This window comes from Cheilinus undulatus, linkage group 7 (assembly GCF_018320785.1).
Source record: "Cheilinus undulatus linkage group 7, ASM1832078v1, whole genome shotgun sequence".
Taxonomy (NCBI): domain Eukaryota; kingdom Metazoa; phylum Chordata; class Actinopteri; order Labriformes; family Labridae; genus Cheilinus; species Cheilinus undulatus.
The window spans coordinates 49,461,079-49,483,548 of NC_054871.1; the positions used below are offsets into that span (position 1 = coordinate 49,461,079).

At 39.0% G+C, this 22,470-nt stretch overlaps 1 protein-coding gene across 2 annotated transcripts in view; it reads right to left on the reverse strand.

The window, feature by feature from the left end:
- The window catches only part of kdr (kinase insert domain receptor (a type III receptor tyrosine kinase)), a 59,053-nt gene that overhangs the window by 20,742 nt on the left and 15,841 nt on the right, over positions 1-22,470 (reverse strand). For both annotated transcript variants that reach the window (XM_041791794.1, XM_041791793.1), the window contains exons 6-15: positions 21,292-21,431; positions 20,055-20,238; positions 17,192-17,312; positions 15,434-15,600; positions 15,189-15,345; positions 9,660-9,780; positions 9,442-9,553; positions 6,882-7,226; positions 3,445-3,591; positions 3,226-3,357 (exon numbers count right to left, since the gene is read on the reverse strand). In XM_041791794.1, the coding sequence (XP_041647728.1) occupies positions 3,226-3,357; positions 3,445-3,591; positions 6,882-7,226; positions 9,442-9,553; positions 9,660-9,780; positions 15,189-15,345; positions 15,434-15,600; positions 17,192-17,312; positions 20,055-20,238; positions 21,292-21,431 (1,626 nt within the window). The remainder of the gene's footprint in view (positions 1-3,225; positions 3,358-3,444; positions 3,592-6,881; positions 7,227-9,441; positions 9,554-9,659; positions 9,781-15,188; positions 15,346-15,433; positions 15,601-17,191; positions 17,313-20,054; positions 20,239-21,291; positions 21,432-22,470) is intronic.

The window sequence follows — 22,470 nt, forward strand, 5'->3', positions numbered from 1 at the left end:
ACCAGTGTAATCTAATCAATTCCCAATTCCATCACAAAGTCAGACAGAGACTTACTAAAGATGAAAACGTGAATAAAGCCAAACTAAAAAGACTACAATGAAAAAAAAAATCAACCGTTGGCCACTAAGAAAAGCTTAAACCTACAAAAGAGATGAAAAAATTACAAACCGATATTGGATGACCACAAAGAGATTACATGAGCCCTTAGAGCTCTAAGCCATTTGTCTCATCTGGACTTTCTGTCTTAAAAAAGTTTGTAAAACATTGACCCTGTGGTTCACAGTCAAGCTCTAAACAGCCTTTCCTTCGGGACAACCTGCATTTTAAGAATATGTGTGTGCAGCAATGTCACTTAAATTTTAAAGTTATATAGCTATAAAACAAAGGAAAAAAATTAATCCAAAATTAAAACTCAAAGATTTTTATGTATTAGACACAGTAAACACTAATGACTAAGAGTTTTTTTTTACACAAACTTGGTCTACCATCTCTTTGGGACTAGAGAATTAAAACATAATAATTCTGTGACAAAAGCTCTTAATGATATTCAAATTTTTACCAAAAAAAAAAGTCCTTGCGCTTTTGGAAATTAAGTCATTATTACCTCCGCCAAGGAGGTTATGTGATCGGGAGGGTTTGTTTGTTCGTTTGCGCGTTTGTTCGTTTGTTAGCAACGTAACTCAAAAAGTTATGGACAGATTTTGATGAAATTTTCAGGAAATGTCAGAAATGGCATAAGGAAGAACTGATTAGATTTTGGGAGTGATCCAGATCACTGTCTGGATCCAGGAATATTTTTTAAAGGATTCTGTACTATTGGGAGATAGGGCTAATGGCGGAGGTCTGCGCTCTCCAAGTGCTTTTGTAGTTTCAAAATGTAATGACTCTGAGGGACAAAGTACGGCCTGCTTGTGTCTATTTCTCTCTATTATCTTATTAAGTGCCAGCCCTATACGTACAGTTGAAACCAGAAGTTTACATACACTATATAAGAAGGCACATAAACTTTTTTTTCTCACGGTCTAACAGTAAATCAGATTCAACTTTTCCTGTTTTTGGTCAATTAGGATTACCAAAATTATTTCTATTTGCGAAATGCCAGAATAATGAGAAAATGATTTTTTTAGACAACTTTTATTATTTTCTTCAAAGTCAGAAGTTTACATACACTAAGATTACTATGCCTTTAAACGATTTGGGAAAGCCCAGATGATGATGTCATGTTTATTGACAACATTTGAGTTAATTAGAGGCACACCTGTGGATGTATTTTAAGGCACACCTGAAACACACTGCTTCTTTGTGTAACATCATGGGAAAATCAAAACAAATCAGCCAAGATATCAGGAAGAGAATTGTGGACTTGCACAAGTCTGGTTCATCCTTGGGTGCAATTTCCAGATGCCTGAAGGTGCCACGTTCATCTGTTCAAACAATTATATGCAAGTATAAACACCATGGGAATGTCCAGCCATCATACCGCTCAGGAAGGAGACGGGTTCTGTGTCCCAGAGATGAATGTGCTTTGGTCCGAAAAGTGTATCTCAACCCAAGAACAAAAGCAAAAGACCTTGTGAAGATGCTGGCTGAAGCTGGTAAGAGTGTGTCATTATCAACAGTCAAACGAGTCCTGTACCGACATGGGCTGAAAGGCCACTCTCCCAGGAAGAAGCCATTACTCCAAAAGAAACATAAAAAAGCCAGATTACAGTTTGCAAATGCACACAGGGACAAAGACCTTAATTTTTGGAGACATGTTCTGTGGTCTGACGAAACTAAAATTGAACTTTTTGGCCATAATGACCATCGTTACATTTGGAGAAAAAAGGGGGAAGCTTGCAAGCCTGAGAACACCATCCCAACTGTGAAACATGGGGGTGGCAGCATCATGTTGTGGGGTTGTTTTGCTGCAGGAGGGACTGGTGTACTTCACAAAATAGATGGCATCATGAGGAAAGAACATTATGTGGAAATACTGAAGCAACATCTCAAGACATCAGCCAGGAAGTTAAAGCTTGGGCGCAAATGGGTTTTCCAAATGGACAATGACCCTAAGCATACTGCCAAACTGGTTACAAAGTGGCTTAAGGATAACAAAGTCAATGTTAAATCGCAATATAGCCCGCTGCAATTTACAAATTGCAGATGTTGCAATATTGCTTTAACTTGAAATATGTTCATTTTTTGCAGCAGCAGAGATTTTATGGACATTTTACAAATGTTCATTTCAATTTTTTTAAATGGCTTACAAAAATTGTCCTTTTGCGTTTTGTGTACATTTTCCAAAATTTAAATGAGTGACAGAAAAACAATAATCCCCATTCAACAAGGCAACTGATATCAAATTTGCAATCTGAGCAACAATACTTGAAATTACATATATTTTTTTAATCGTTCTGCCCGAGTTCATTCTATGTAATATTGATGAGCTTAGCACTAGTTCATGTAAATCATGCTTCTTGCCGTGATTGGTTGATAGCCAGCAGACACAAATTGTCGCCTCCCAGCTCCCACAGCCAATTACAGCTCTTTCTCACAGCGGTCATGTATTTAAAAACAATGTACTGCTCACTAATCCTTGCTTGCATCAATGCTAATGCATCACTCTGCTGCTGGCAAAGATTCACCTCCTCCACCCCAGCCTCCTCCTTTATAGCTTTAAGCTTGTTAATAATCGCATATCAAATCGAAATCACAACACTGGAAAAAAAAAAAAAAAAAAAACGCAATAGATGACTTTTGCAAATCATTCAGCTCTAGTTTGGACTGAATCTTTAAAGACTCCAGAAAGTCAGACTAATTCCAGCCTCACTAGAAAACGTTGGTGCCGCGTGTGTGTCTTTAAATGTTATTGAGCTGTCTGGCTCCGCCCCTGACCACACCCTTTCAGGAAATGGATGTGACTTAATCGATGTGATCCTGATCCTCCTCTCAACTGGCAGCTGAGAAGAGGTTTCATGAGAACAGAGCCTGGGGGCGGAGCAAACTCCCTACATGATATCATGAGGGGAAAATCTGAGAACAGCTTGTTTTACACACATTTTCTGAAAGGTAGAGAAAGAGAGGGAGGAAGAGAATGGATTTTTTGGCAGTTAAGGGGATTTTGGACGGGCCAGGGGTACATATTTTTGTTGGAAAAGCCTTAAAAAGTGATTTTTGCATAATATGTCCCCTTTAACTTACTAACACTATTTTATTATGATTATTTTCAGATTTAGACTTACCTTCAGTGATCAGAGAGGCCTGTGATGTCTCACATCCTCGACTGTTACAGGCCGTGCACACGTACAGACCGCTGTCCTCCTTCTTCACTCGCGTAATCGTCAAGATGTTGTTATTCCGGCTCAGAATCACACCTGAAAACAAACCAGAATCAAAGATTATTTATAGTTTAATGAACTCACAAAGTCAATCGGTGTATTGAATATTCCTCTGTGTCTCACCTGAGCCATTCACCACAGTCTGGTTGTTTTTGGTCCACACCACCGTCGGTGTTGGCAACCCAGTAGCATCACAGAGCAGAGAGACAGTCGAGCTCACGTTAGCTCTCTGATCAGTTAAATTATTCAGGATTCCTGCTGCTTCAAGACCTACAGACAGAATGAACAAAACTTTTTTGAAAACACTTGAATTATGCTGAAATAGCTCAACATCAGTTTTGTCGCATGTTTTTAGACAAGTGGGGACATTACCTGTATCTAAATTTGTTTGTCTTTTCCAAATTTGAAAGAGCTCTACCCTATGCTTGTACATAGTGTTTGAAAGCTTGAATCAAACCCAGGACCACCTCTTCCAATGGATTCAGGCATGGTGCCCAAGTCTGGTGCACTTCTTTGACTCCTACTGATCAATGAACCGGACTTTGGGGTCAAGTGGACTTGGATGATGGCCAAGTTCACTCCAGTGTAACAGTATGAAAGCCAGTGGATTGTCCAGATTCCATGTCTGTCATCAGGCTGATCCATGTTGCAACGCTTTAATCTGATAAGCTTTTTTTTAGTTAGCAGTGAACAACATTTCTTTATTAAACCTTTAGGCATCCCTACAACTACACACATATGACCCTAGGGCACATTTTCTGCACCTATTTTAAATGCTAAAATTCATGATTTATATCATTTTTCAAAACTTTTTTTTTTTGTTGTTGTTCTGACTTCCAGCTCTAATTATGACACCGTTTGAAAGACCTGATAGTCTAAACTTTTGTCTTCCTGTTTGGAGATTTCTGATCAATGGATATTGATGCAGTTTGGCAGCACTGGCACTGAACATAGACCTGCAGCTTATCCCCAACAAAGCACATTGGAATGGTGCTTCAGAGATGCAATTTCTCATGCCTTAACATGCAAGACTCGACTTCATATATCAACAACCACAGACATGTTTTAATTTAATTAAATGTTTAAATTAAATTTCATCTAATTTCTTTATGCCTTTATTTCACAGAGCTATAAAAAATCCCACTGTAAGTGTGTCTTTTAAGTGCCCTACGGATACACGCTTGGCCCAAAAAGGGTAATGATGCCATCTAGCAGTTAGTAGTAAAAATTGCGAGTCTAAGGTCGTCTTCACACTTGATAGTCTGGGGGACTTGGTCCGTTTTGGAACAGAAATGGCAACATTGTTGTACTTTGGTTTGGTTCGCATTCACACTGCTCTATTGGTCAAACAAACCAAACCATCTGAACAACTACAACCTCTGCCCATTAGGAGCGCTGTCGCCACGACCAAACAGTGACCAAGAAGAAAAAGAAGGCGTAGAAGAAGACGAAATGTCATCCTTTACATGAGGTGAATAAATCAGCACAGACTATGACGTGTTGCTATGGCTACACAGATGCCTAGCAAGGTACTGACATGTATTTGAACGTATTAAATCACATATAAATCCGTATATCATTACGCTTCATGCCACTTCCTGCCTTTGGTTCACAAGCTGGTCAGCTTTGCTTTCACACCTCAAACAAACCGCACCAGAGTTCGTCTGGAAGTAGACCGAGACCCCCTGTTTTCAAGCGGACCAGTGTCAGCTTGTTTGGTCCGCACCAGATTTTGTGTGAGCTTTCACACCACTCCAAAAGAACCAGACTATCTGAGAAAATGGACCAGAGTTCATTTAAAGCATACCAAACAGCTCTGGCGTAAATGCGCCCTAAGGTCCCCATTAAAAATTGCATCACAGACAATGGCAGTAACAGTGATATACAGTATTGCAATCTGCAATCAAATCTGCAAATCTGCAATCAAAATAACTATAACTATAATGGGTTTAAATTGGTAAGTTTTGTCCCTAAGGGATATATACGTAAGTATTGTTTCTATGCACCATACCAAACAGGTCAATGCAATGATTTGGCTTGAAAAATTCAAAATGAGCAAAAATACACATCTTTGTGCAGTTTATTTTACGCCAATTGCATCAACAGAACACAAAATGGTTCAAGAATTCCAAAACAGAATACAAATAATGTGCCTAGGTATACCGAAGAGTTAAAGGAAGAGCCAAGAATCACACAGAAAGCTTTCCTTGGTGAAAATTATGTTTCTGCTTTTCTCATGCCGGCTTCAGCAAGACCTTGATTTCCTGATGGTGAAGAACCATGGCACTGACATGAAAACAGCCCGTCCAGCTCGTATTATGTTGGCTGTATCTGAAATCTCTCCCTGTTCACTATACAGTGAATATGCCATTTTGTAATGGTGTATAAATACTAAATGAGCATTGTTATACACTATATCAGTGGTTTTCAATCTTTGTTTTTTTTGCCCAAGGCACACCACAACCATAGCTTTACACAACAGCCTGTTACAGTAAATCGAGCGTATAGTGTTTGTTCAGGCAGAGCTGCTGTCTAATGAGAGTCCTCATCAGCTGACAGCAAGCACCCTAGGCATGCTTTTGGCAAATCATACTCATGCTGCCGTCTCCAAAGCCTGTCTACACTTTGCAAGCTGCTTTTTACAACCCTCCTCCACCCCAGCTCCTCCTTTATTCTACCTCTGACTACATCAGTGTCATTCTGTTGTCACTGATGCCTGTTCGGCTCTGTTTTTTGCGGCTTCTCTCCCTGCCCCACGCTTTCTTTCTGGCACAGGAAAGACAGGAATGTGTGATGCTTTTCATGGAAGAGCAGGAGGATCTTCAAGCAGCCATATGAACAACAGCAATGGGTGCAAAATTATAACTGCTAAGAAGTTGGTGGGTAAAGGCTACCAACAACTGTGTTGTAAAATACAACCCACGTCTGTGGGCCATCAGAATCATTTATTTACTTTTACTTTCCAAATTAGTTTTATATCAAGAACGGCAGGGCTAGGTCGCGATGATAGCAGTCTTAGCTATCTGAGCAGGTCAACTCAGATATCTCCTCACTAACACTTTCCACCTCCTTCTGGGGGATGTCAAGGCATTCCTATACTGGACAGGATATATAATCCCTCCAGCACATTCTGGGTCTTCCTGGGGTCTTCTTCCAGCCAGGTGTGCCCAGAGTAAAGAGACCTGCACTGTCTTCTCAAGTGACCAACTTAGTGGATTGCTTCACTCATGGTGCAGAATAATTCACCAAAGACATGAGCAAAGAAAGCGCTAGAATGATCACTGTACAGCTCAGAATATCTTAACACAAATGCATCTAAAACACATCTAAACAATACACTAAAAGCATGATGGGACCCCTCAATATAATACCATTACAGCAAAGGGCAAAAATGTTGAGCCTATCATCTAGGCCTCTTACTATCACTACTTTACAATCATTTAGCGTCATGGTTTCTAAGAGATAAAGAGATTAAATATCTTCTTATATCATCCTCATGTTTCATAAGGATTCATTTATTCATTTTAATGACATAAAAGGGAGTCTTAAACCATTCTTACCTTTAAGGGAAATGTGCTTGAGCAGGCAGGTTCTCTCCTTAGTCTTGATGTTCTCCACCTGGCAGGCGTACAGACCCTGGTCTCTCTGTGAAGCGTTGGGCAGTCTGAGCTCCAGTGTTACGTTGATTCCTCTTGGGCTGGTGAGCACGGTGTGCTGCAGAGGCTTCCCCGGCAGCGTCAGGGAGCGACACGGCTGCACCGACGGGACCGGCTCTGACGCTGAGACATTCGTGACGCGGAACCAGGCGAGGTTCCCATACAGAAGCCTGTCTGCTTTACACCGCAGAACCACGTCTTCTTCCTCTAAAGGCTCATTGGAAGGAAAGACGTTCACCTCCAGACCGCCTGCAAAAACAGACCATCAATTCACGAATAAGCAGCTGTACTCAACTTTAGCACTTGAGTTAAAGTATAGATATGCCCAGTCGAACTGAAACTGAATTGAAATGAAAATGGTTTAAAATTTGCTAATATGGGTTAATTATGGCAAAAAATAGTGAAACAAGTGGTGAAATTGGATTTTAAAAGTAGCAGAAATGGGTTAGAAATGGCAAAAATTATTTAAAAATGGCAAAAATGGGTTATAGCGGCAAAATTAACATTCATAGTGGTAAAAGAGGGTTAAAAATGGCCAAAAGGGCTTTAAATTGGAAAAAATGGGTGGAAATTTGGTGAAATGGGATGGAAAATTCATATAAACTGGCAAAAAAAAGGGTAAACTGAGAAAGAAAAAATAGGCAGATATTAGCAGAAATTGGTTAAACTACCAAAACTGGGCATATCAAATGGTGAAATGTGATTTAAATGGAAAAAATTGGGAGTAAAAAAGGTTCAATAGTGGCAATAATGGGTCAACAGATTATAATTAAGCTTAAGTGGCAAGGACATGTTTAGAAGTGGCAAAAAACAGGCAGAAAAAAAGTGGTGGAAAGAGTTTAAAACTGACCAAAACAGGTGTTTAATGGCAAAAATGTGTTAAAATTGGTGGGAAAAATATGAAAAGGGGTAATAAATGTGGCAAAATAGGTGTAAAGTGGCAACAGTGTAATTTTTAATATATTCTTAGTTGTTTTAGGGCATCTGGAGACCCCCTCTCAGTGTCTCGCAACCCCAAAGGGGGTCCTGACCCCAAGGTTGAAAACCATTGTTTTAGAAAACATTTATGATTTTTAAACCAGTGTTGTATTAGCAATGACGTTGACCTCCTATAGGTGGTAGCATTTTAGCACTTCCGGTTCCCTCGTCTGAAAGTCTCTGGGATTTTTGAATGAGTTTTCAGTTAAACGCCTGAATTAAGGTCTGTGGTGAACACAAGCTCAAGAGTGTTTAACATTTTATCCTCCAACATAAAATAAATCTGTCACGTCTTAATAAAGGCGGTTACTAAAAGACAGCTAACAAGCTAACAAGGACTACAACGTTTGTCGGGAGGACTATACGTCATCATCTGAAGTGCAGAAACTGAGCCTGCTGTTCACTTTTATCCATGGGTGACGACGTTAAATTCAGCTGACTGTGTTGTAGTTCAATAGCACGACGTTAGCTTTTACTCACGTCAGTTAGATTAACGAACCAGATATGGCGCCTGTATTACCAGTTTATGAAGATTATCTTTATGAACAAAACTTGTAAGATTCATAAACTTTTACTGGACACAGATCTTATTTTCAGCAATAATCCAAAAATCCATTGAAAAATCCCAAAGTCTCGACGCCGAGGGAACCCAAGCAATGCCAACTTCTGGGTTTGCCTACAAAATTACATCACAACTGCAGCACTCTATTAACCTGACATGCCAGATGGATTTGTGGTAAACCTCTCATAGACAGCATTTGGGAAAGGGCAGAGCCTTTGAAAAAATAACTTGGAGGGTGATTGGATGAACATTCATCATAAACCTCTAAAGTCAAAGTCAAAGAATCAAAAATTAATGACAAAAACAGATTTTTTATATTTTAAAGTCAAAAACTTTCTCAAACCAAAATTCAATATTTTTGAGATTACAAAGTTGAAAATCAGCCAGATGGAGCCTTTTTGATTTGCAGAAGCACTGGGACAATGAGGAAGTTTGATTTTAGCTCAGATTCTTCACATTATCATCAGGACACAGAAGAGACATTTCTGTAAACTGGACCGATCCAAGCACTGCTCCCACTTTGCTTTCTTGTAAAAGTACGACTGTATGAACCTGGAATTTTCAAGCTCTTGAAGTCAAACTTCAAAAGTCTCTGAGTGTGGGTTTTTTTTCATGAATTTACAACGTAATAATCTCAAGAATGACTAGTAATTTTCCTTAAAATAAGAGGATCCGCTTAATTTTATTGTGGCCGTCGTCTGTCTTTGTACATAGGAGAGGAATGTATCCTTTAGAAATTGTAGGTAAACTCCTGCAAATTCTAAATAAAAAGAAGTTAAAAAAAAACCCTCAGAAAAATTAACATGTCATATTTAGACAGCATGTTAAAGGAAGAGTGATTCACAGACAGCTGCAGTTTTGTTTATGCTTTTCTGAACTTTATCAAATCCTCTTTAAAAACTGATATTACTCATAAAAGCTTACGTGTGACGTGGAAGAAGATGACGCGCGAGTCCTCTCCTACTTTGTTTGCAGCCGTGCATCTGTAGAGAGTGTGAGCCTCGGCTTTCTGGATCTTCAAAGAGCTCACGATTTTCTGAAGAAATTAGTTCATTTTGTTAAAAATGCATAGAAAAATGTTAAAAATAAAGGCTGCAATATTGATATGATAGGATACAGTGCAGTGTGGATGAATTTCAAACCTTTTGGCGATGATCAGAGTCCATCGTGATTCGTCCTACAGGATGGCTGCCGTTGCTGTTTCTGATATCCCTCCAACCTTTACATTCGGCGATCTTCTTCTCTGACTTTATCAACCCCGACCTGATGGAAACAAACAAACAGCTCATTCTTCTTTGGGTATTTTAATATGACTCCATTAGGGATGCACCAAAGCATGGATTAACATCAGTATCAACCCTGTTTACAAACATCAGACACATACTATGGTAGACACAGACATCAGCTGCCAGTATTAAGCTGTTGTGTGCATGTTGGAAACTTATCTAGCTACTGAATCAAAAAGATATTCAACAGGGAAGATGAGGTTACCAGCGAGACAAAGTCTCATCTGTTTTCATGGTGGAATATGAGAGATAGTGTCGGCATACTACGAGTCCTACACCGAGGCGGTAAAGAAACAAATGTTATTGGCCCTAACTTTAACAGTCAGTGCATCACTAGTCTCAAAACTAGGGGTCCTCAACCAGGCTGCGACCCCCAAAATAAAGGTGTCAGAGACCGGGGACCCCCACTGTACCTGAAGGTGGCTGAACACAGCCATGCACATTCAAGAATAGTCACATGGAGACAAGACCGCCCATTAGGGGGGAAAATGGCCCAGCCAAACTGAGGGCCAGCAAAATCATGATCCATTGTAAAGTTAAGCTGTGGTGTTTTATATTTAACCTGAATCATAACCACTCTTATCAAAGAAACAAATATCTTTTAATTCATTTGTGCAGTGAGTAGCCCTCCTAAAAATGTCAATCCTTTCGTTTAAAACAGAATGAAAATACATTAAAAATAGCTCAAATGGCAAACAATGCTGGGAAAGGTGGTGAAATTGGAGTTTAAAAGTAGCAGAAATGGGCTAGAAGGGCCAAAAATTGGATTAAATTGGCAAAAATTGGTTAAAGTGGCAAAAACTGGGATATTTAGAGGTAAAAGGGGATTTAAAAAGAGGCTGAAATGGTGTTTAAGTGGCAAAAATAGGTGGAAATTTGTTGACATGGGGTGAAAAATTGATATGAACTAGCAAAAAGGGTTAGCTGAGGCAGAAATAGGCAGAAATGGCTTAAACTGGCAAAAATGGGTATATTAAATTGTGAAATGTGGTGTAAAAAGCAGTAAAGAGGGGTTAATAGTGGCAATAACGGGTCAACAGAGCCAACAACAGGCAAAAAGTGGCAAGATATGGTTGAGAAGTGGCAAAAAAAAAGGCAGAAAAAAGCTGTGGAATGGGTTTAAAACTGACAAAAAATTGACAGCAACATGTTGAAATCTGGCAAAGTTGGTGTAAAGTGGAAACAATGTAAATTTTAAAAATATTCCAATTTTTTTAAGGCATGGAGGCCCCTACCAGAGGATTAAATGGGCTTGTGCTGCGCAAATACAGCGGTTTTTGAGGTGACAGGAGACTTTCATTGCCTTTGCAACTCCTCTCACTGACTCCAACTTGTGTTCATCTGTAAGGTGAGTCACAGCAGACCGTTTATTGACTAGATGCTGATGATTTTCGCTTTTTATTGAGGAAAGAAGTTTAGTTTTTACAGTGACTTCATAAAGCTGATACGGCGCTCTGTCCCGTATCGCGGTGCGGTTGCATTCGCATCTCATCTGAACCATGCCAGAGTCCACTTTGGTCATGCCCAAGACCACCTCCCCAAGTTAGACAGGTGCCTGGGCGTGGTTCGTTTGCATCCACACTAAATGAACCAAAATTAACCGGACTTCGGGCTCAAGTGCACTTGGATCCAGGACTGGGCCCCTAGTGTGAAAGCCACCTTAAAAAGAGACCAGTTGGTCGTGGGATGAAGAAAATAGAAAGTTGTGACCTCTTGGTGTAAAGACTCAGCCAGAGTTTTTATCCTGGCGCTGATCTTGAGACAATCTATAAAGTGGATCAAATAACGAGGCACATGAGTAGAGACGAGATTTTACTCCACAGCAGCGAAATTTATAAAAGATATTCATGCTCTGCTGAAATGAACCAAATAAATGAAGTTAATTCGAGATGGTGTTCTGTGCCTTTCATGTGGAGTGGCAGGGGGCTGTGACACCAAAATCTGTTTTAATGGGTTCAGACGTGTTTGCACTGGCGCCACGCTGGTACCGGACTTTGGTACTCCCCCTAGTCAAATGGAATTTTTGGCCTGATCCAAGCTCTAATTGGTCTAATTGGTCATGTTCATGTCTTGCTCAACAACACAGTATGTTACAAAGGCATGGAGGGATTTTCGTCCAAAAAAACCCTCCCATTCTTCCACCATTGCATTTTCAATGTTAGGCAAATGCACCTTACAAAGTCATATAAGCCTCAGTTGTATAGTTTCTATTTTCACAGACTCCCCTATTTGCGTGTCTACATTTCCAATATTTAAAACCTTTACTTGGTTCAGTGTATTTTATGTAAAATACTCATATTACATATTTTGCTGATATGCTGGCACTGGATGATGTTTGTCCAGGGGATTTACATCATGGAGTGTCAGATTTCTGCAGAAGTTTAAGTTTAAACTCTTCAACCCAAACAAACATAAAAATAGAGACAAATTACTCAAATAGAGAACTGCTACTTTCACTGTGACAGTCATGTTTTGCTTCTTTTTTAGGATCTTCTTTGTTTCGGCCATCTTATGCAACTCCTTCTTTGTTGGGAAACACACAAACTTTTAACCCAAATAAGAAAACAAAGGAAAAGTTTGTTGAGATTGTTGTAGAATACTTCTGGAAAACCTCGGACAAGATAACCAAGGACAGAAGGTTTACAAGGCAGGAAGACGTTCTTTTTATCTGACAGAAAGCACAACACCAACAGGAAACGGGGCCCACAGACTAAGGAAGAGCTGTGACGTGTGGGGAGGAGATAAGAAAGCTGCTGATGGTCGAAGCAGCTCCTCGAACACTCCCCCGTTTCTCTTACATCACTGAAAATCAGAGCCACTTTAGCAAAGGTATGTCTACAGAGGTAAATGGCTTGATGTAAACAGTCTCTGATTGTACAGAAATAAGTTTAAAACTGCTCAGCTCCCTTTAAAATATACATATTTAAGAGCCTGAATCACATCCATTAGTCTGCATCAGGTCAGAGAGAGTTCTCATTGTCTGCTCATTTGTTTTGTCAACATCACTAAAGCAGAAATTCCTCCTTCCTACAATGACTGAGGAGCTTTTGAACACAACTGTACCACTATACTGCAAAATTTCAGTTCAGAGTATTAAAAAACAATCACTACTACCAAAAAAAACAGTTTTAAATGTTAATCACAGCAACTGCTTTGCAGGCTTCAGCTAGAAAAAAACAGAGAAAAGCTTTCTGGGGCACAGAGTCATGGAGGGGCCAACAGAAGATGGCAGAGATATGGTCCATCCTAAATTTAAGCAATGGTAATCCTTTGTTTTAAACGTCTTTATTTATTAAAGAAAGAAATTACACATTTTATGAGAGATGCACAAAATTGGATTTTTGTGGATTGTTACAGTTGATTTAGAATTACATTTACAGACAAAAAAAGGCTTATATTCATATCTGATAAATGCTGATATTTAAAGGCAATAAAGGCTGATATTTACAGCTGATAAAGGCTTATATTTACAGCTGATTAAGGCTTATATTTACAGCTGATTAAGGCTTATATTTACAGGCAATGAAGGCTTATATTTACAGCTGATAAAGGCTTATATTTACAGCTGAATAACGCTTATATTTACAGCTGACTAAGGCTTACATTTACAGCTGATAAAGGCTTTTATTTACAGCTGATAAAGACTTATATTTACAGCTGATAAAGTCTTATACTTACAGCCGATAAAGGCTGACACGTATCTACAGCTGATTAAGGCTTATATTTACAGCTGATAAAGGCTTTTATTTACAGCTGATAAAGGCTTATATTTATAGCTGAATAACGCCTATATTTACAGCTCATAAAGGCTTATATATACAGCTGATTAAGGCTGATATTTACAGCTCATAAAGGCTTATATTTACAGCTGATTAAGGCTTATATATATAGCTGATTAAGGCTTATATTTACAGCTGATAAAGGCTTATATTTATAGCTGAATAACGCTTATATTTACAGCTCATAAAGGCTTATATTTACAGCTGATTAAGGCTTATATTTACAGCTGATTAAGGCTTATATTTTACAGCTGAGTAAGGCTTATATTTTCAGCCAATAAAGGCTCATATTTACAGCTTATTAAGGCTCATATTTACAGCTGATAAAGGCTTATATTTACAACCAATAAAGGCTCATATTTACAGGCAATAAAGGCTCATATTAACAGGAAATAAAGGCTTATATTTACAGCTGATAAAGGCTCATATTTACAGCTGATTAAGGCCCATATTTACAGCTGATTAAGGCTTATATTTACAGCTTATTAAGGCTTATATTTACAGCTGATTAAGGCTCATATTTACAGCTGAAAAAGGCTTATATTTACAGGCAATAAAGGCTCATATTTACATATTTATATTTACAGCTGATTTAGCCTGATTTTTACAGCCAGTAAAGGCTGACACGTATCTACAGCTGATACAGGCTGATATGTACATCCAATTCAGGATGACATTTACAGCCAACAGGCCAATTTTTAAAGCTATTACAGGATTTTATTAACTGATGTAGACCATTATCTACAGCAGATTCAGGCCGATATTTAAAGCTGATACAGACATGTATTTACAGCTGATATAGGCCAATATGTTCAGCTGGTATGGATTAACATTTACAACAGATGTTGGCATCTGCTGATTCAATATTTACATTTTGAAGCTCATATCTGCCAGTCCTAATACCATTTATATCATGCTGATTATATGGTGCTTCCCTATTTTTTTGTGTTGCCAGTTAAAAAATGAAGCACCATCCTCTGAAAGCATTATGAGCCTTTATTTTGGTAGGCTGGGCCTTTAACTTCACTGTTGGGACAGGGATCGGTGAAGTGTGGACAAAGCTATACTGCAGTTTAATCAGAACTAGACAACATTTCTCTATCAAAAGATTAGCAAAGAACCACGCTGAAAGCTTGTGTTGGTGGAAAGCTTATTTTTGTTCTTCTCCTGACTGGCTCCACTGATAGTGAAGAATCTTGTACTGGCATGACTGGTTATAGAAATGCTAACATATGATTATTTACGTTAACACAGACACTTAGATATTAAAATTCCTTTTAAGATATATCTTTGTTTTTCTGTCTACACTGAGATAGGACAAAGATGAAAACCAAGAGGGGAGCTTTTAAGAGCTACAGGCTGCATGCAGCAACGACGGGCCTGCCAAGCAATCACTTAAACCACTGATGCTAGCCCAGGGGTAAATCTTCAGTAGCGTAAAGCAGTGCAGCAGGGGACGGTGATGGCTGCAGTTGACAGTACACACAGTATGATGGTGTGCTTCATGACTTTGAATAAGTTAATTGGTCACACCATTATATAAGAAGCAGCCATGAAATGGATGAAAAATATGGTACATTGCTTGAACACACAAAAAAACCCTCACATGAAGGCCTCAGGACAGTCCTCTTTGGACATCCACTGCCACTGAATGTATGCCGGTGTTGGGAATCCACGAGCAGTGCACCTCAGCGTGGGACTGCTACCATAGGGGTATACATCAGTGTCCACCGCCACCTCTTTCTCGATGATGTGAGGAGGAACTATAGGGAAAAAAAAATACAGTTGTCATTACTATCTTTTATTCAGCTCATGTCTGGATGAACACTGGGAAATAAAGGATTAACATGCCATTTACGATCAGCTGGAAGGATTGTCTCCGCTCTTCTTTTGTGTTCTTATTGAACAGAATGACGGTGTAATTCCCTGCATCTGTTTCTGCGACTACACGGATGAGAAGGATGTCACTCCTTTGCTTTATCCTGTAGTCATCCTTCAGTGGAAGGCCGTTTTTCAACCTGGGTGGAAAGAAGAGACACTGCAATGTAAGGGGAAGGATCTAGATCCCCTGAACAGGCCCTAGTTTAAACATTTTAAGACCCATAGGTGGACTTGTTTCTGAGCTGCTCTTGTAGACATTCTCTGTAGTTTCAGTGCCGCATCAGTTCACTACAAGTTGTTGGTTTTGTCACTTAGATCAGTAGTTTTCAAACTTTTTTCACCCAAGGCACACCTAATGTTAAGCCAAAATCTCAAGGCACACCACATTTAAATCCATACAAAAATAGACTTTTAAATAATGTTACAGTCAAGGTGGCCTATAAGGGGAGATAAAGGTGAGAGCTTTCTGGGCCCAGCCAACTGGAGGATCATGGAGGTGGCAAAAGTAGGCAAAAGGTGGCAAAAATGGATTTTAAAGTGATTAAAAAAACATGGAAAATTAGACAAAAAGTGGCAAAACAAAGTCATAAATGGGCAATAATTGTTTAAAAAAAAAAGTGGCTAAAAGTGGCTCGAAATTGGTAAACACTTGTTGAAAGTGTCAAACTAGTGACAGAAATGGGTTACAAGTGGTCTAACAGGGTTAAATATTGTAAAAAGGTGCTAAAAATGGGTTAAAATTGATTTTAAAAAGGGCAAAATTGGGAAAAAAGTCAAACAAAGGCTAACATGAGCAAAAATTGAAAAAAAGGTGGCATAAATTGGTTGAAAGAATCAAAAAGGTGGCAAAATAGATCAAAAGTGGCAGAAAAGTGTCAAGAAAGGGTTACAGTTGCTGAAAGGTGGACAAAAGGGGTTAAAAGAAATGGGAGAAATGGCAAAAAAAAATTGTCAAACAATAGCAAAATTGGCCAAAAAGTGGCAAAAAGGTAGGAAAAATGGGTTGAATGTGGCAAAAAAAAGTCCCATAAGTGGCAAAAATGGGTCATAAATAGTAATAGGAAGTGGTGAAAATTTTTAAAAAGCAGCAAAATGGTTTCATTTGTCAAAAAAAGAAGTTGCAAAAATGGGTAGAAAAATTGGTTAAGTTGGTTAAAATGTATGTAATTGAATGAATAATTTCAACACCAATTCAACCAATAACAGCTTGCCATGCTTTTCAGCTCTTAATGAGGTAACTGTTAGCCAGGATGCTAGCACCAATGCTACTGATCCAACTCACATACACTGGTATCATCAATAAATCCCAACTGGGGAGGGCTCATTCTCTGGGGGTTTCAGGGGTCCAGCCAGATCTGTGGGCAGGCCTGGTTACTGTACTCGCCATAAAGTTGTAGTACTAACGTATTGTACAAATTCCCATGGCACACCCAGACTTGCCTGAAGGCACACTAGAGTGCTTTGCCACACCGTTTGAGAACCACTGACTTAGATGGTCAGACTGACATCATAGAATGGCCTTTTGGAAACAGGAGATACATACCTGACAACAAAAACAGCAGTTACATTTCCCTCTATGAAGGCCTCAGATTCCACTAACAGAAACCCTAGTTTAACCTCAGAGCACAAATGTTGCTGGTCTACCTCTTTTTTTGTGTTTTACTTTCTACAGAGAGAACATTTCATCTCACCTTTTCATGGTTGTTTATGCTCATCCTGTAAACTCACCATTCAAAGTCAGGCTTCGGGTATGCCGAGTATCTGACAGGGATCTCGGCGGATGTTTGATATCCCACATTTACCTCCAAAACCTTCGATGATGGCTCCCTTATATCAATAAAGGGTTTTTCTGGGAAAAAAGTAAAATTAAATTTTAAGATTTATCATCCTTCTCAACACAACTTTCTAAAGCTTAGATGAAACAAAATAGACAGAGACGTTCAAAGAATGGACACTTTGGATTTTTTGGGGGGATTAAGTAAGTACCAGAGTAACTGCACTTGACTTGAGTACCATAGTTGTGTACTTTTTCCACCTCTGGTTGTATGAAGTGTTTGAACTAAGCTTTGATAACCAGTCAAATTTTACCATTTTTCTCAATATTGAAACCATAAGATTACAGAGCGCATGATTATATCATGCAATGGCTATGGGATCAAAAAATGTGGTTTGAATGGGAGTCAATGGGCCGTTTTTGTTCAGCAGCTACTAAAAAGGGTCATAAATTTTAAATCGGATGCTACACAAAAACTAATAATGCACCAAAGGCAATATTTTGGCTGATGTTTGACATACCCAGGACTGATTTACCCCCCCACATCAGTTTTCTGAAAAATAATTACTGTTTTGTGTGTTTTTTTAGAAAAAATATTACCACCCTGTAATCAAACTGACATTTAAAGGGTTAAAATCCTGAAAATTATTCAGTATTTGATTGTTTTGATCAGAACTGAAGTTGATCAAAAGATCTGACCCAAAAAAGCAGAAAAAAAAGAATGTATACTATTTTTATTGCCATTTTTAGAAGTGGACGTTTTTGTCTTTAATGGCTTTAAGGGTAGTAAATTTTAAATCAGATGCTACACAAAAACTAATAATGCACCAAAGTCAATGTTTTGGCAAATCATTGACATGTCCACGCTGGATGTAGAAATAGTGCCCCAGCCATCTAACATTTGGTTTGAGGAGGATATCACATTTTTTTGCTTTTTGTCATTAAAAAAACACACTGACTTTAAGTAATCAAACTGGCATTTAAAGGGTTAAATCCTCAAAATGATCAAATGTTTGGTAGTTTTGTCCACAGCTGAAGTTGTTTAAGAGATTTATGCAAAAAAAAGCAGAAAAAAATATTAATCTGTTAAGTATTCATAGCAGCTTTTTGGAAGTCGACGTTCTTGTCCTTAATGGCTTTAAAGGGTCGTAAATTAAAGTGATGCCTGAGGGTTAAAGGGGACATATTCTACCTTTTTTAAGACAAGTTTATATTGGTCTCAGAGGTCCCCAAAACATGCCTGTGAAGTTTGTTGCTGAAAAAAACACTCCAGCATTGTATTTTTGCATGTCTAAAAACCCCTCTCTTTCAGCCCTTCTCAGAACAAGCTGTTTCTGTGTCTGTGGCTTTAAATGTTAATGAGCCTCCCCTGATCACAGCCCTCTCAGGAAATGGATGTGGCACTCCTGATGTTACAACAGTACAGAAAGCTTTATCTAAAGTTAGGGGCCTGACTGGGATTTGAATCATCAATCTCTCAGACCATAGTCAGCAGGGTAACCCACTGAGCTATCCAGCATCTCAGCTGGTTCTGAGAGAAGATCAGGAGAGGAGGGCGGAACTTTCTTCCAACCGGGGTGGGCCAACCAAACCTGGGGGTGGGGCTAACTCCCCACATGACATCACGAGGGGAAAATCTGAGACCGGCTTGTTTCCGCACACATTTTCTGAAAGGTGGAGAAGGAGAGGGTGGAGGGAATGGATTTTTTTGGTATTTGAGGGGATTGTGGACAGGCCAGGGGAACATGCTTTTGTTAGAAAAGCCTGAAAAAGTGATTTTTGCATAATATGTCCCCTTTAAGCTTCTGTTATCAACCTCTATTTTTACTCAATACATAAACCACGGAAGCCACAAATAGAGAGCTCCACGAGTGACACTGCAAAGCATTGTTCATTTTGGCAGCTGTTTTTAATTTTAGTTTTAGTCCCATTTTAGTCTTTTCTACCCTTTTTAGTTTTAGTCTAGTTTTAATCCATAAAAAGTCCTCACATTTTAGTCTTTACTTTTAGTCCAAGCATTTATTCTCTTGCCTAAATCTGGTACCAAATCATGGTAGTGTGTTCTCTGCACCCTGCCAAACCTGGGGTCCCTGCTTCCTACAGCTGAGAGGTAGAATAGATACAGATGCATTGCATTTTGACAGGTTTACCCACAGTGGAGAAATACAGATTTTGAATGTCAGACGAAAACTAAATTACATTTTGTTCTAGTTTTAGTCATTTTGACAAAAACTAAACACACAGATCTATTTTTGCTAGTTTTAGTCTAGTTTTTGTTATGGAAAAAAAGGCTGTCAATGAATAGTTTTAGTCGACAAAATTAACACTGCTGCAAAGTCAGGTTTTCGTGAAAGGTATGAGGAAAACCGTAGCCTAGAAAATCTTGTCAAAACAGTTCTTTGTCCCCCATTTTCAACAGCCTCATCTGACTTTTAGTCAGGTTCCCATTAGGCTTTTTATTCTTTGTCTTTACTCCAGTAAGATAAACATTTTCACATTTTCTTAGAGTGGTGTGTCAGGTCGTTTTAAACCCTGCTGATAAATGAGGGACCAGGACTTAGATTCCCTCTTTCACTCGAAATACTTTAAAAAAAACCCTTTCTTTATGCTAATATGAATGACTTGTAATACTTTGATTCAACCCGATAAATTTAACCATGACGTCTGAAATTGTTTTTTACATTTAGACATACAAAGCACATAGAAAATAATCTTGAAAGAAGAAAGTTTAAATAAGCTGTAATATTTCATGGAGCAGATGAAGTACTTATTTTAAATCAACTAGGTGCCCTCACAGCTGTTCATAAGCACACCTACCGTACACTTTCAGGTACGCCACTGCGCTTTTTTCCATCTTCCCACTGGATGCCGTACAGGTGTAATCTCCTGTGTGGTCCACCGTCACGTTTTCCACGACCAGAGTGTTAGAAAGCTCCAGAGCGTTCCACAGCTTTTTCTTATGGGATTTAGTGTGGGTCAGCTTTGAGCCATTCACAGAGTTCTGACGTGAGGGAGAATTAAGAGAGACAATTAACACATGTAAGAGTGAATGATAACCTGTAAGTGCTCATTAATACTCTGTTTTTCTTTCTGCCTTTTACTGTGTCTGATCTTTTTTCTAATATATAATAGCAGCATTCTTGCTCAAGGCTCTGTTCAGTTGATAGCAACATTTAGCAAAGATACAGGGGCGAGAAAAAACCCAAAGTTTATGCCTTTTATGGGGAAATTAAACCCTGAGAGAATCGGGTTCGTGTTGAACAGTGGTCTGCTGTAAAGGGTTGCAAAAGGATAGAGGATGATACAAAAAAACAAAAAAGCAAGCAAGGAGATGCAGAAAGAGAGGAGGGAGAGAGATTCTCAGAAAGAAGAGGGAGGCTGCAAAAAATAGGGAGCTGCAGAAAGAGAGAAGATGGACCTGCAGGAAAAATAGAAATGAAAGTTGAAGAAGGAGAGAAAAGAGAAATGGAAAAAAAGAGTGGTAATGTAGAAAGAAGGGGGAGGAGAGATACAGAAAGAAAAGAAGGAAATGCACAAAGAGAAGATGGAGAGAAATTTGTAGAAAGGCGGAAGAGGAAGGCTGCAGAAAACAGAGAGTGAGATGTATGATGGAAGCACAGGAAAAGATGAAGGAGATGCAGAAAAAAAGAAATGGGAGATGAGGAAGGTAAGAAAAGGGAGATGCAGCAAAAAGAGTGAGACGTGCTGATAGAGAGGAGGAGATGCAGAATAAAGGAGAGAGGGCATATGTAGAAAGAAAGAGATGCAGAGAGGCAGGGAAAGATGCAAAAATGCAGATGGAGAGGAGAGAGATGCAAAAAGATATATGAGGAAGGCTGCAGAAAGAAAAAGATGGAGATGTACCAAGAGAGAAGATGAAAAGGCAGAATCAAAAGAGATGGGGGGATGCAGAAAAAACAAAGAAGAGATGCAGAAAAATCTGGAGCTCTGATTGGGTGACGCTGGCATTCATGGTTCATGGTTAAAACTGGTCATGCTGATAAAAGCCCACATCACATGACTTTATTTAAACACACTGCTGAAGGAGACTGACCAAGGCCTGGCCGGAGTGCGTCCAGTTGAACTCGATGCCGACGTTGAGCTCGGTATGAGCAGTACAGTTGATCTCCAGACGCTCCCCCTCACACAGCTGGAGCTGGGGCGGGGTCAGGGTGAGGTCATAGATCTTGTATCCTGAGGAAAAGGGAGGGAAGACATGGCGGTCAGTTGACAAACTATCGTTCTCTTCAGACTCCAGACTCACCAGAACCTCACCCAGTCTCTCTTTTACTCAAGCTACACTGTCACCATTTATGTCACCACTGAAAATGCAAAGCTTTGCTTTCTGACACATAGAAGGGTCATTTAAGCACCTGGAAAGTACTTTTTAAACTTAACAGCTAAACTGGGTGTTCATGACATATACATGGTTTGATCCAAAACAAGATTAGTATGTCAGATATCCAAAATGTTACTCTTCCTGGGACAAAGTACGTCATTTTTGACATTTATACGTATCTTTTAAACTTTCAGTGTTGGATGTAAATGTCAGTCTTCTAAATTTTCTACGTATGTCCATTTGACATTTAGTGTTGGATTTCCAAAATGTCATTTTCTACAGCAGATGTCTTATTCAGCAGTCACAAATGGGACAAGCATGATTTTGAATATTCAAACTTAAAATATGAGTGCTGAAAACTGGATTATGAAAAAATAAAAAATAAAGAACTTTTCCTTGGTACTTTGTTTAGAGCAGGGGTTCTTAACCTTTTCAGCCTGTGACCCCCAAAATAAAGGTGCCAGAGACCGGGGACCCCCTCTGTACCTGAATGTGGGTGAACACAGCCATGCAGATTCAAGGACAGTCATGTGCAGACAAGGCCGCCCATAAGAGGGTATAAAGGGGAGAGCTTTCTGGGGCCCAGCCAAACTGGGGGCCCTTGGAGGTCAACAAAATCATGGTCTATTACAAAGTTCAGCTTTGATATCCTTTTTTTTATATTTAACCTGAAAAAAATAATCACTCTTATCAGTGAAAGAACCTCCTTTCTTTTATAAATCATTTGTGTAGTATATAGCCTTCTTAAAAATATAAATCTATTTTGTAAAAAAAAAAAAAAAAGTATTAAAATGGGTTAAAGAATGAAAAAATGTGTTAATAATGGCAAAAAATGGTGGAAAAGGTGGTGAAGTTGAATCTTAAAAGTAGCTGACATGGGTTCGAAGTGGCAAA